General features: G+C 38.9%; 2 protein-coding genes across 2 annotated transcripts in view; one reads left to right on the top strand and one right to left on the bottom strand.

Annotated features, from left to right (window-relative positions):
- Positions 1 to 3672, bottom strand: part of LOC130931843 (nuclear distribution protein nudE-like 1-B) — a 36210-nt gene extending 32538 nt beyond the window's left edge. The window contains exon 1 of the mRNA XM_057860969.1: positions 3511 to 3672. The gene's annotated coding sequence lies outside the window, so the exon portion shown is untranslated. The remainder of the gene's footprint in view (positions 1 to 3510) is intronic.
- A 7595-nt stretch (positions 3673 to 11267) lies between these two features.
- Positions 11268 to 13529, top strand: LOC130904553 (RING finger protein 222). The gene has a single exon (XM_057817390.1). It carries the CDS (start codon positions 11392 to 11394, stop codon positions 12046 to 12048), a length of 657 nt encoding a protein of 218 aa, XP_057673373.1. The 5' UTR covers positions 11268 to 11391; the 3' UTR covers positions 12049 to 13529.
- Positions 13530 to 14345: the final 816 nt, after the last annotated feature.

Here is a 14345-nt window from a genome sequence, read left to right as displayed (position 1 = left end):
ATCAGAACAACCCTACTTGCTAGCTTAGATATATTGGTTTTGAATGTGTAAAAATTGCTTTATTATCTAATTCCGAAGGGTTCGGTGAATCCACATGCGAAACTTGTGGGGTTCGGTACCTTTAGCAAGGTTAAGAACCACTGCTCTAGTCTGAACACAGCCAAAGATGGACTTAACCCCGATTCCATCTAACGACTGATCCGATTCCATAGTTTTGACTATTTTTCTGAGCCGTCTACAAATTGCCCCATTTAGTAAGTCTGGATTGCCGGCTTCTCCCGTTCAAACATTCCTCGGGAAAGTCGTCATCAGCGTTGACTCACACGTGCGTCACGTTGCTCCTTCCTGGCAAGGGTAGCGGGAGACCAAAACACCACACGAGTTTAAAAAAAGTCAATTGATCGCTGCTTGTAGCATTATGTCGCGAGGGGTGTGGAAGAAAAAAAACAAAAGTAGAACTGCTGTTACCATGGCAATCCAAATGAAAGAGGCACCACTCCCTCTTCGTCAAAAGTTTTAGTCCATGGATAAATACATATTTAAAAAGGTTTCCAGCAATTTTGAATGATCATTGACAGACGAGCACATAATTGTGGAGTGCACAAGGACATCTTTGTGATGATAATACACACTCAGCAGGAAAACGGTACATTATTTTCAATTAATTAAACACACCTGGACGCCACGAACTGTATGTAAAGTTTTCCAAGAGTTTAAGACGACACTCACCACATTAAATGCTAACGCTGACGCTAACGCTACAAGTTACATTTAGTGTGCGATGATCACTCAGCACAGACCTTTACATGCTAAAGCAACATGGCACATGACACGTTTCACAAAATGAGCCTAGAGGTGTGTAAGGGGTGGGGCTGCAAGTCAAATGAATGACACCACCAAACACTGCTACAATACCTGCTAACTACACACACGATAAAAAAATGTAAAGCATTGTGAACTTATGACGGAAACTATGGCGAATATTCATCTAGTCTCGTCAGACAAAAACTGGTGTCCGTCTCCTTATGTTTTATGGGCTGTTTACATAGTGACGCTCCAAGAATACGAGAAATTTCCTGTTTGCATTTATATGGTTCCGTTGTGATTCTGTCTCCATTCGAACAATGTCGCATTTTCGCGTGAAAACTATGTAGTATTCATGCAAGGCCCTAGAGGGCAATGCAGTTTAACAAGGTGACAGCCAATGAGCACTTTCTTGATGAAAAAGCTCCTCAGCCCGGAAGATAACATACCCGCCCACACCCGGCGATCAAACGCCAGAATTATGTTGAAAAAGTACAAAAGCTGTATCGCATACAAACAGGAAGGATTGTCTCTGCAGTGATTTGTTCCAGGATTCAAGGTAATTATTATATTTTTCGTTTTTTCACTTTGTTGTAAGGCTGCCGCCACATTGTCTAACAGACTAGCATCATTCTTTGACATATTTACGTAAAGTAAATGCTAACTGCACGTTTTTTTCCTTTTAACCAAGAAGTGCGACTGTTTTACGTCCATATCTATAAAGAATTTGAGGATTTAAGCATTTATTCACAAGATTTTTCACCGGAAAAAGCTCCATTTAAATAAGCCGGCCGCCACATTGACTAACAGGCTAGCATCGTACTTCGACATATTTACGTAAAATAAATGCTAACTGCGCGTTTTTTTGGGGGGGGGCTTTTAACCAAGAATTGAGACGGTCTTGCGTCCATATCTATAAAGAATTCAGGGATTTAAGCAAATATTTACAAGAATTTTCATTGGAAAACCTGTTCACATATGGCGGCCGCCACATTGACTAACAGACTAGCATTGTACTTCGACATATTTATGTAAAATAAATGCTAACTGCACGTTTTTGTTTTTTTTTGTTTTTTGCTTTTCATCAAGAATCGAGACTATTTTACGTCCATATCTATTCGGGGATCTAAGCATTTATTCACAAGAATTTTCTTCAGAAAAGCTCTGTTTAAATCAGGCGGCTGCTAGCTACATTCACTTACAGGCTAGCATTGTACTTTGACATATTTACCTAAAATAAATGCTAACTGCACGTTTTTTTTGTTGTTGCTTTTAACCAAGAATCGAGACTGTTTTACATCCATTATCTATAAAGAATTTGGGGATTTAAGAATTTATTCACAAGAATTTTCACCGGAAAAGCTCTGTTTACATCAAGCGGCCACTAGCTACATTCACTAACAGACTAGCGTGTACTTGGACATATTTACGTAAAATAAATGCTAACTGCACCTTTTTTTTTTTTTTTGCTTTTAACCAAGAATCAAGACTGTTTTACGTCCATATCTATAAAGAATTCGGGGATTTATGCATTTATTCACAACAATTTTTAACGAAAAAAGCTCTTCGTGTGCGATTCCACTCGGTCAGGTTTGACAGCCACGCCAACAATGCAGGCCCCCTATTAATCAGCCCCGCGCCCCGTCAATATCATTATGATACATTTTAGAGCTATAATTGCAATATTGCAATACTGTGATACCGCGGTATTTTTGCTCAAGGTTATCATACCGGGACATGCCTACTCACAAGATGTTTTTAGCTCGTCATCGTCACGAAAAAATTATTAGTTATCGTCAACCAAAACAACACTGATTCAAAGAGATCTGGAAAGGGCAGTGTTTTTAAAAATATCCTTACTGTTACGTTAGCATATCTCTAAAGACATTTAAAAGCCATTTTAATCACAGTAAAAAATTTATAGATACATAATAAGACTGTAAAATGGGAACCAATACATTTTAGCTCGCTGTGCTTTTCCGATGTTTGACAGCATTTTCAGCCTCAGAAGGAAAAACCTAAAATCCCCTTCAACACTATATTTAAATAAAGATTTATGAAGGGTGTGGTGATGGAAAAACTTTTTTTTTTTTGCATACATTTTTAACATCCCAACATTTTAAATTCAGGTTTATGGAGAAAACGACGAAGGAAATAATTCAAAATCAGACAATTTCGTAGAAGGAGGTGTTCAAAGACCTATTGAGCCAAATGCGTTTTGTCACCATGTTTCTGATTAACTCACCGGCTACCGTTGACGGCGATAGACGTCATATCGCCGTCATGGCACTCGTGATTCAACACATTCAGACTGAGATTTATGAAGGGAGTGGTGTTTAAAAATCTGAGGAAAAAGATAAACTGTCACTGACTAACTGTGTGGACTCGCGATTCAAATACGTGTTTGTCAATTAGTAGCCATTTCTAAATTTAACCTTCGTCAAGAGTGACGAGAGACGGTGCCTAAATTTAGCCCAGACCGCCGTTAGACAGGGCGTTTTGGGAAGTAACGCGATTAAAATAGCATTGTCAGCGTTCGAAAACAAAGCAGGGGCGAGTTTGTAAAGGAAAAAGACAGAAAGGTGTTTTGTTTTTGTTTTTATAAACATAGCTAGCAAAACGGCGACTCGGACAGAATCCTTTAGGTCGAAACGCCTCGACACTCAACTGTTCCTAAAAAAAAAATTAATAAATGGACTTGAATACCTGTTCATGACCAATGGCTGTCAAATTATGGGCTTGTTTGGCTTGTTCGGAACATCCGAACGCTGCTCCCTTTGGCCTAGCGGGCTCCTGCTGCTGCCGCGGCTGCTACTGCTGTCGCCGCTTGCTTCTTGTGTTTAGGCAATTGCCAACGCGTCTCCCGGAAGCAACGTAAATCCTGACGGAGGCGTGCGTGTTGCGTACGTGCTGACCTCACGTCATTACGTCACCTAAACGGGAGCGTCACTCGGACTGAGCCGCACCCGATATAAGTGGTTTTTTGTTGTCGTTTTACATTTTTTGACTATGTGTGAATTGTTCACCCCATGTTTGTAAATTTGTATTTTTTATTTTTTTTAAGTGGTACATTTAAATATTTTACATAAAATATATCCAACTACTGTAATGTTATCAATTTTATATATATTTTTTTATGCTAAGTTTTTTATTCACGAATAAAAGAAAGAAAGAAACGTCCTCTATTTGCATTTTTACAGTCAGGAATAGATTATACACCGACAGGAATCAATAAATTAGCAATAAAAAGCAATACAAATTGATGAGAATGTTTTTTTTCCCTGAAGCCCCTGATTAAAATTTTTATTTTAATTTTTACATGTTAATTAAACTGTATATGTTTTTTTTTTTTTTTTTGGTTTTGTTTTTTCTTTTTACTGTCTTTTATTTTGCTATAGTAATGTAATCGTGTTGATTACATGTGTATGTGTCGATATATATATATATATATATATATATATATATATATATATATATATATATATATATATATATTTTTTTTTTTTTTTTTTTTTTTTTTTTTTTTTTAAATCAACTGACGATTTTGTGAAGCAGATGTTTATATGCATGTAAATTCGAGGGAAAAAAACCGGAGCCGCACCTTGCTGACTATATACATCCACAAGATGGCGCTGTAAGCCAATAGAAAATCCCTGCTGAGAAAGTTAAAAAGAAAAAAAAAATGATTTTAATTATTAGACTATAGGTTTTCCATCACACAACATTACATGTAGGCCACATTTGTGAGCGTGTCATTCTAAACTGATTACATATTTATACTTTAAATAATAATACATTAAAGAGCATATGACACAAGAAAAAAAGTCTTAAATGGCATTATTATGTGAATTAGAATCATATTTTGAGACGATTCGACTATATACAACAAGTTAAAAAAGCACAGATGACGAGAAATTAGTCTTTTAATCTGCCGGTTAGCCACGCCTACCATTATAGGGCTCTAGCGTCCCCAACAGGTGGATGACGTCAGCGGTAGACTGGGCTCATCGGTTTTACTATTCAGCGCATTGAGGGGGAATTATTCAGAACGAGGAAAACGAGACAAAGAGAGCGGCAAAATGTCATTGTTTCTGTCTCTTTACTTCAATATTTTTACAGGATATTCTTTTTATCCAAGTATTTTCCCTAATTGCTAAATAAATGGCATGTTCATGACAAATAACAGTCTTGTGCTGAATGGAATATGAAATAATAAAAATGCATTTATTCAGGACGACATGGCAAAATTACTCCATAATGGTCAAAAATGTCGACTTCACCTTTACTGTCGCACCTCCCGAACAATATTTTATGATACCTAAATCGGACATATGTCATTTCCCTTCCCCGGCTTCGGAGAATGTAAACAAACCAGAAGCCGTGACAGCTAGCCGACATGCTAACCCGAACCGAGTGATGTTTCAAAGTCTTCGAAGTGGAAAATCACACATAACTATCCTGGATTACTTTAACATGACGACCCAGTTGTCAATTATCTTAGTGGATCGGCAAACCGCCCGGCGGAGAGCAATTTACAGTTCGTTCCCCGGAGGAGGGTGGCTGGATTTGTTGCGCAGCTAACGTGCTGCTGCTAATGACCATTAGGAGAGCTTTTTACATGCCTATCAATGATCAAACGTAAGTAGTCCTTCATTTAAAGGAAGTTTGTAGTGTTTACTTTGTAATCGCTGTATTCGTATTTGACATAATACAAAACAAGATGTTTACTCACTTCCTCGTCAGTCCAATGGTCCCACAGTAAATATCCACGGTGAATGGGAACCTTTTGAAACTCCAAAAAGGCGCATACGCCTCTCCCTCATACAGAATGATTTTTCTGCAGCCGTTTGGCTGGCGTGATGCGAAAAATAAACGTATTAATCCGCAAAATCAGCTGAATCCTTCGTCCTCATACACAACAGTACACTGTAGCGTGAAGAGGACGTCTTCTACCGTACATGTCACAGCGCCCTCCTCCTCAATGCAAGACCGAAGCTGGAAGTCACTCATTTTCATGGCGCGGGATTCAAAAAACTAAATAAAAATAGCGATCGCTTCCACACACATCCAAGCGGCCCATATCATTCAGGGGCATAAAATACCGCACATATTATGAAATAAACATGCTTTTTCGTGTCACAGGCACTGGGTGACTAGTTTCCATAGAATAGATTAGAAGAGAATAGAAAGTTGTTGCCAATGTACAGAGTACAACGAAATTTAAAGCTTTGCAATAATGTGCACCACATAAAACAGTCTGTTTTACAGACCCCCTAAAACAGTGGCGGTTTTAGGGGTGGGGCCACAGGGGGACAGATCCCACCTTTAATTTGAAAGGCCCCTGAATGCCCCTGTTCCCATTTCAGCATAAAGCATGGCAATTCGGTATGGCATAACATGTTTAAAACTTATCATCATTATTACATTTGAAGTGCTTGAAAACCATATATTAATATATATATATATATATATATATACCATCTATAAAATATGCCATATTTTTATGTAAATTATATATATATTCTGTAAAATAAATTGTTGGAATGGAAAGATAAGACACAAGATGGATATATATACATTCAACATACGGTACATAAGGACTGTAGTGGGCATTTCACTCTACTGTCATTTAAATCTGTCTATGCTGTCCTCACTCCGAAGCGTCTACTTTTTCCAAAGCTAGACAGCTATTGAACGACGCCTTAATAATTAGACTTCTTCCTTTTTCATCTGATTGGCCTCAAACCATTGTCCTCTTTAGACCGTCGTAAAACTACAAAAAAAAAGTACACAAGCATTGCATTAGCAACAACGTTAGCTTAGCACGCTATACAGGTTCACTAAACATAAACAAAAAGCGTCTCATACAAAAAATATAACATTTCGCTTACTAACATAATATGTACATTCTTTACAACAACCATACTTACGGACAAATCTTGTCCAAGGATCATATAAGCACAACATTATCAGCCCGAGACGTCGTGCAGCCATAATGAACTGGCAAGAAAACAATAAACCATGTCGCAAGGCGACCACAAGAGTTCGCTGTTGGACAGCACAAAAAGCCTTGCTGTAAAACTTACCAAAAGGCAGAATACTTTCTGAGCGGGACATGTGCGTTAATTGCGTCAAATATTTTAACGTGATTAATTAAAAAAAAAATTTACCGCGTGTTAACGCGATAATTTTGACAGCCCTAATATATATATATATATATATATATATATATATATATATATATATATATATATATATATATATATATATATATGTATATATATACGTATACATATATACGTATACATATGCATATATACACATATATACGTATACATATATACGTATACATATGCATATATATACATATATACGTATACATATGTATATATACAAGAAAGCCCACAAACAGTTTGCTGAAGACATGTCAACAAAGCACATGGATAATTGGAACCCAATTGGGCTTTCTTTTGTACCATCTTCAGAAGAGGGTTCCACACCAATTTGATGTAGAGTGCGGCATATGGTCTGAGCACTAACAGGTTGACCCTCACCTCTTCAATCTCTGTAGCAATGCTGACAGCACTCCTGTAGCAAGTCACATGACATTTTGGAGGGAAGATGACAAGCAGTACTCAATTTGGACATTTAGGGATGTATGTTTTTTCAAAGGGGTGTACTCACTTTTGTTGCCAGGGGTATACATATATTAATGGCTATATTTTGAGGGGAAAATAAATGAACTCTATTATATAAGCTGCACACAGACTACTTTTTATTGTTTCAAAGTGTATTTTTGTCAGTGTTGTCCTATGAAAAGATGTTCTTAAATACCTGCAGAAATGCGAGGGGTGTACTCACTTTTGTGATACACTATATTGATATATATCTTTTTAAATTATACTTTGGGGAAAAAAGTCAAAAACATATCATATGTATCTCTTTCCAGGGCTAAATCTGAATAAATACATTGAACACACAAAAATTTAAAAATAAATGGGTGGGGGGGTGGGGGGGGGGGGCGCTCCTTTGACTTATCGTGGCGGATTCTGGTCCCAATTAACTGCAGAAAACAAGGGATCACTGACGTTTAAAGCGTTATTTCTGACTATTTATGACAGACAAGGGCGTAAGTTTGCATAGGGACATAAGACTATCAACTTTTCAGGATGCTCAAATTGTCCCCTCCAACTTTTAAGCAATCTTATTTGAAATATACAATGAGTTCAGCTATAAAAGCAATTTAGATTGTCTTCCCATGTGTTGTTAGGATAGAACTGACCCTAACATTATTAAGTGCATTAATTTCATGATGTTCAGATTTACATTGACCCATTTTCACTTGCTATTCAATAGTGCCGGTCCATTTTTTCCCCCCTCAAGTGCACGTTTGATTGGCTGATGACTAGAACCCCCACATTCACACGATCCCGACAGAAATACATGTTAATATGCCGCCTCCTCCGCCCCCTTTAAAGAGGAGGGATATTAGGTTTTTTTGTTTGTTTTTTTTGGCCAGCAGTAGCAGCCTCTGTAAGTGATGTAAAAAGACGTCAATGTTGTGGAGGTGGGGAACATGCCACTAATTTTGCTACTGAAAGTCCGACCTGCATCAGAGTTAGCATACCATTAAACTGTGTGAACTTGCTAACCTGTAAAACTCGAGTAGAAAGCTGCTTAGAGAGGTGTTTTCCGGTATGTTTTCTACTGTTAATGTTAATTCAACTGTGCATTTTGTGCTAGAGATGCCAATCGATCAGGTCCGATCACGTCATTTTCAAAGTAACGGAATCGGCAAAAAAATATTGGCCATGCCGTTTTTTTTTTTTTTTTTAATTAAATCGTTTTAATTGTATTTAACGGTACAGACATAATATGTTACTCATCCAGAGTCTTTAGGCTTAAGGTAGGGTTATCAAATTTATCCCGATAACGGCGGTAATTATTTTTATTAAAAATGTATCACGTTACAATATTTAACGCAATTAATGCATGCGCTGCACGACCCACTCACGTATTGTCGCGCTCAATCTGTAATGGCGCCGTTTTACCAATATAGAGAGATAAAAGGCAGCGTAAAATGAGTAGAGTGAATTTTGGCAGTCTTTGGACCGTTTTTTTAATTGGCTAAAGCCTTACAATCCCTCTCCCTACGATTAGAAATATAATGGGAAAGCAATGTGGAGAAGCAAGGTAGCAATTGATCTTTTTCTTAACACCTTATGTTATTTCCCAACGCAGAGAAGATATATCAATTGGTAGCACTACGCACAGTCATGGGTCCACTTCCCATCATGCATTTGGGCATGGCTACAGTATCATTTACTGAAAGCTCAACAAATACACTAGATGGCAATATTTAGTCACAATATACAAAGTCACAAGTCTTTCTATCCTCCGTGGATCCCTCTCACAGAAAGAATGTTAATAATGTAAATGCCATCTTGAGGATTTATTGTCATAATAAACAAATACAGTACTTATGTACCAGAGGTTGCGCTAGACTTTTTCGTTGTCTGTCATTTTGACTGACAGGGTCATAAAAATCCGGTCATAATCTATTTTTACCCGTCACTTAAATTTTTAAAATGATGATAATGACATTGTGGTGACCCTTTGTTTGGCATAATTCACCTTCCGTACTTGTGTGTCAATTTGGCCGAGCGCGTTAGCGGCTACGACACAGTCACGTGACAGAGACACTTAAGAGCTGCGTGCGTTCCGGCTTGAATAGAGAGTTCACAGAGAGCAGCAGAGCTACAGCGGCTGGACACAGCAATTCGAGCTAACAAGACTCTTAACATTGCATACCGCTTCAACATATTCAATAGTATTTAGTTTTCATTCATTTTAAATTAATATTCTGTCCGAACAAGCTTAACAGAGAATCCACACCGTGCCATCACACATCAAGCAGATGAATATGTAACTTTTTCTCCGCAGTGACAAAAACAGCTGACTGTGGCCCCAGTAGGTAGGCTACATTATGGAACAATGAAATTAACAGTTCACATGCTGTGGCCTGAACGGAGTCTTACACCTTCCTCCTGGTGCGCATGGACTTGAATTGCGTGCCCGCTTGTGCAGTCCCTGTTTTTTCACCTCTTTTATAAACACCATCGTCATTTTGGGGCTTTTTGAAGAAACTTCGGACACTCAGTTGCCATGACATTTTTCAGAGTAAGGCCAACGACATCATGCATCAAGAGAGACAATAGCTAATTAATATGCTCACTCGCCACCCTGTGGTCTAGGGTGTGAATTGCAACCTGTCAAAATGACAGGTGGACTTCAGTTTTTTCCGTCACCGCTTTAAAAAAATCGCTCAACGACGGAAAATATTCGGTTAACGTGACCCGTTATGTACTGTATGCTGAATGTATATATTCGTCCGAGTTTTATTCATTTTTTTCTTAATGCATTGACAAAATGTATATGATCGTGAAAAATTATCGGGAATGATTGGAATTGAATCGGGAGCAAAAAAAAGCAATCGGATCGGGAAATATCGGGATCGGCAGATACTCAAACTAAAACGATCGGGAGCAAAAAAACATGATCGAAACAGCCCTATTTTGTGGATTTATTCATATTCATTCATTCATCCATCCATCCATCCATTTTCCATGCCACTTTTTCCTCACGAGGGTCGCGGAGGTGCTGGAGCCTATCCCAGCTAACACCCTGAACTGGTTGCAAGCCAATCGCAGGGCACAAGGAGACATACAACATACACACACACACATACATACATACATACATACCTACGGACAATTTAGAGTGATTGAACACTCAGCCTACCATGCATGTTTTTGGGATGTAGGAGTTCCCTGAGGAAACCCACACAGGAAGGCCAAAGCCCGGGATTGAACCCTTAATCTCAGAACTGTGAGGCGGACGTGCTAACCACTCAGCCACCGTGCCGCCACATTTATTCATAATTAAATGTATTTATTTGTATTTATATTTATTTTTTTATTTTTTTTTGGGGGGGGGGTAAAATGTGCATAGGCTGCAAATATTTTCTAAATGCTGTAGAAATTAAATACATTTAATTAGCATAATTAAATGTATTTATTTTTTACAGCATTTAATTTTTTTTTGCAGCCTATGCACATTTTAACACCCCCCCCCCCCCAAAAAAAGCACAACCACTCTAAATTTCCTTTATATGAAGCAAGCATTTTGAAAAATGACTTTCTCCCCATGAAAATGATTTTAACGTTTTTCATTTTTATGTAGGAAGCAGATATTTTTGGGAAATGAACCCAATCTGTTTGGTCTTATTAATGTCCCGTCCCCAGCAAAAAGTGTACATGCAGGTTATGCTGTTATAGCGTCCCTACCAATGTTGAGACCAAACCTACGCCCTTGATGACAGAGAAGTGCTTTTAAAAAATTGCATGCTCGCCAGTGCCCCAGTATTGTACTAGGTCTAGTGACGCTCCCGAATCGAGGGTGTGTGGCCCACAGGTGGCAGGCCCTGTTAGGCGAGGATCTGCTCCGTCCCCGCCCAGTAAAGAGCAGGAAAACGCACAAACGCAGCTCTGCATTTGCACTTCGCCGCTTGTTGTCATTGTCATCCCCATGGCACTGTACGAAGATGCCGAAGCACAGGACGACTGCAGCGAGTGCCCGGTGTGCTACGAGATCCTACGGGGAACGGAGAGAACCTTGAGCTGCGGTCATGTCTTCTGCCACGACTGCCTGGTCAAGATGCTGATCAGCATCCACACCGAAGGCCAAATCCAAAACACTATCGCCTGTCCCGTGTGTAGACACCTCACCTTCATCAGGAAGCGGCACGAAGAGCCGCTCGCCTTGGCGGAGGACGCCAAAGCGGAGGCGGAGGAGGACGGCGGAGCCGGAGGGGGAAGCGGCTGCGGTAGGCAAACTTTGGAGGTGCCCGTGGGGACGCCGCTCGTTCGCCTCGAGGACGCCGCGTCCGCTACTTCTCTCTTCGGGCGGCTGCGGCGTTTCTTCTACCCGGGCTCCGGAGGCCATCGGCGGCAGGGCTTCGTCCGGGGCGACGCTTGCAGTCACTCGGAGATCTTCATCATCAGCGCCCGGGGGAGACCCATGACCGAGGAGGACACGTTCAGCGTGGTGTTGACGGTGGTACGGCCGCCGAGGAGGCACCGCCGTCGGGTGTGCAGCACGTCTCGATGCCTGCTGGTGCTGCTGTCCACCTTCACCCTGATTGCGCTCGTGGCAGCCGTTTTGCCTTGGATCCTTCTTGCCTAACGATCATTAACTTCTGGCACTGAAATTCTAAAAATGAGCATCGACAACCAGCGACGACAAAAGTAATTGCACTTTATGTAAGAAGAGTTGGGTTTTAAAACAAAACAAAAAAACTGGTGAAAATATTGTTTGAAAATGGAAATAATACGAAGATTCAACTCCTGTGGCACAAAAATGAACTTTACTATGATGGGGAAAGGGAATTTTTACGTTCAGTTTTGATCATTTTGCACAAAAATATAAAATAAATCTTTTTTTATTTAACATTTCTATTGCATAAGATATTTTTTTTCTGTATTGACTTATATTAACTTTCACACTGCAAATTTATAACGTCTTAATCTGATATTTTTTCTTAAATCCAGTCAGTTAAATTTTGAGTGTTAACGGCTAGTTAACAGATTAACGCATCAGATTATTCCATTTACGTTAAATAATTATTACTATTTGTTCTAATTAAGTCAATACATCTGAAAGCCGGTCATTTTCCACCTAAACCAAGAAAAAAAAATGCTTTCGAATAATGTTGGAACAACATCTATTGCTGCATTAAGAACATTTCTAAGAAAGAAAGTTTTTTTTTTAGATTAAATATACAATTTTTTTCCTTAGAATAAATCTGTTAAGATTATTTTCAGCTAGCTATTTTTCTTATTTCAAGAAATCTGAGTAAAATCTACTTGAAGCACTAGCAGATAATTTCACTTATTTCTAGTAGATTCACACTGAAAAGAGGGGAATTCAATTTTTTTATTTTTTTTTATTTTTATAGTTTTAAGGAGGTTTTTGCAGTGCATATGTATTGGTTCAGGTGATACACCGTTTGATTCAAACCTCTGTTTTCAAAAATTACTAAAGAAACATTTTAAAAACTTCCAGAATAAATACTAGATTATATTAGCACATATAAAATGCATCCTTTGAACACAGATTATATTAACACAAGAAATACAAACGTGTTAATCATCTCTTAAGTATCCAGGAATGCAAAAACAACAACAACAACAACAACAAAAAAGTGTCTTCATACCACTCAAAATTGTCCGTCGTCAATAAATTAAATACAACAAAAAAAAACTTGTTAGTCAGGGAATAAAAAAATTAATAAAAATGGAGCCTTCCAACATACTGCTTTTGTCCACAAGCACAGACAAACCCAACAAAAAATGAAAGCTCCTTTGGGCTGCTTTCAGACAACATACAAAATAAAAATGAAAACTGGGGGGAAGGGGGTAAACCTTGGTTCACTACATTTCTTACAGTTTAATTAACGTTAACAGTAGAAAACATCCAGGAGGATATTTCTCTCAAAGCAGCTTACTCCTCGAGTTCGAGAAATTTGCACGGATTAATGTTAGGCTAACTCTGATGCAGGTCAGACTTTCAATGGCAAAATTAGTGGCAATTACGTTTTTACATTACTTACAGTGGCTGTTGCTGTTGGCGGAAAAAGAAAAAAAAAACGTCTAATGTACCTCGTCTTTAAGGGGGGCGGCGGAGGCAGCATGTTGTACAGTATTTATGTCGGGGGGTGGGGTCAAGTCCTCAGCCAATCAAACATCCGTTTGAGGGTAAAAAATGGACTGGCACATTTAAAAATGTTTCACTGTTTAAAAAAAAGGAACTATCAGGGTGCTAATAAAATCAAAATCGTTAGAATAGTGTCTACGTTAGCTCACCGGCTGCTATTGACGACATTAGACATCCAATTCATTTTGACTGGAATGGACGTCTAGCGCCGTCAATGGCACTGAAACCATGGCATTCACAGCCAGTCTTATGTGAGTATTTACAGGTCACTTCTTGTTTATTTTAGGGTATCTACAAGTTACGTCCTGTTGATTTTGAGTTACTTCCGAGTCATTTGGGGACATTCTTGAGTCACTTCTCTTCAGAAACCCCAAATCAACAGGAAGTGACCCGTAAATGCCCCAAACGGAAAAGGAAACACCGAAAATTTACAGGAAATGACATGAAATGCCCCAAAATGAACTCATTTACCGCTACTGATGGTCACAGACGTCTGGTCATTCTCTGCCACCAGTGGCAACAGAAGTGCTGTGCTGAAGGTGCTGCAACACCCCCTAGTGTTGGGGAGAAAAATACTTTGGCAGATTCTTTTTGTGTGTGTTAAAATAAATAGTAATAGTAGTAGTGGTTGGGGTTGCGTTATGGATCCACTAGCTCGAGCTTTGCTAAGGGGAATGTCATGCCATGATTAATCAATATTGATCCATGTAGAAGGCCCACCGGATTATAAGTCGCACTGTCAGCTTTTGAGAAAATGGAAGGCTTTT

This window comes from Corythoichthys intestinalis, chromosome 16, assembly GCF_030265065.1.
Source record: "Corythoichthys intestinalis isolate RoL2023-P3 chromosome 16, ASM3026506v1, whole genome shotgun sequence".
NCBI classification, from domain to species: domain Eukaryota; kingdom Metazoa; phylum Chordata; class Actinopteri; order Syngnathiformes; family Syngnathidae; genus Corythoichthys; species Corythoichthys intestinalis.
This window is presented reverse-complemented; position numbering and strand designations above follow the sequence as displayed.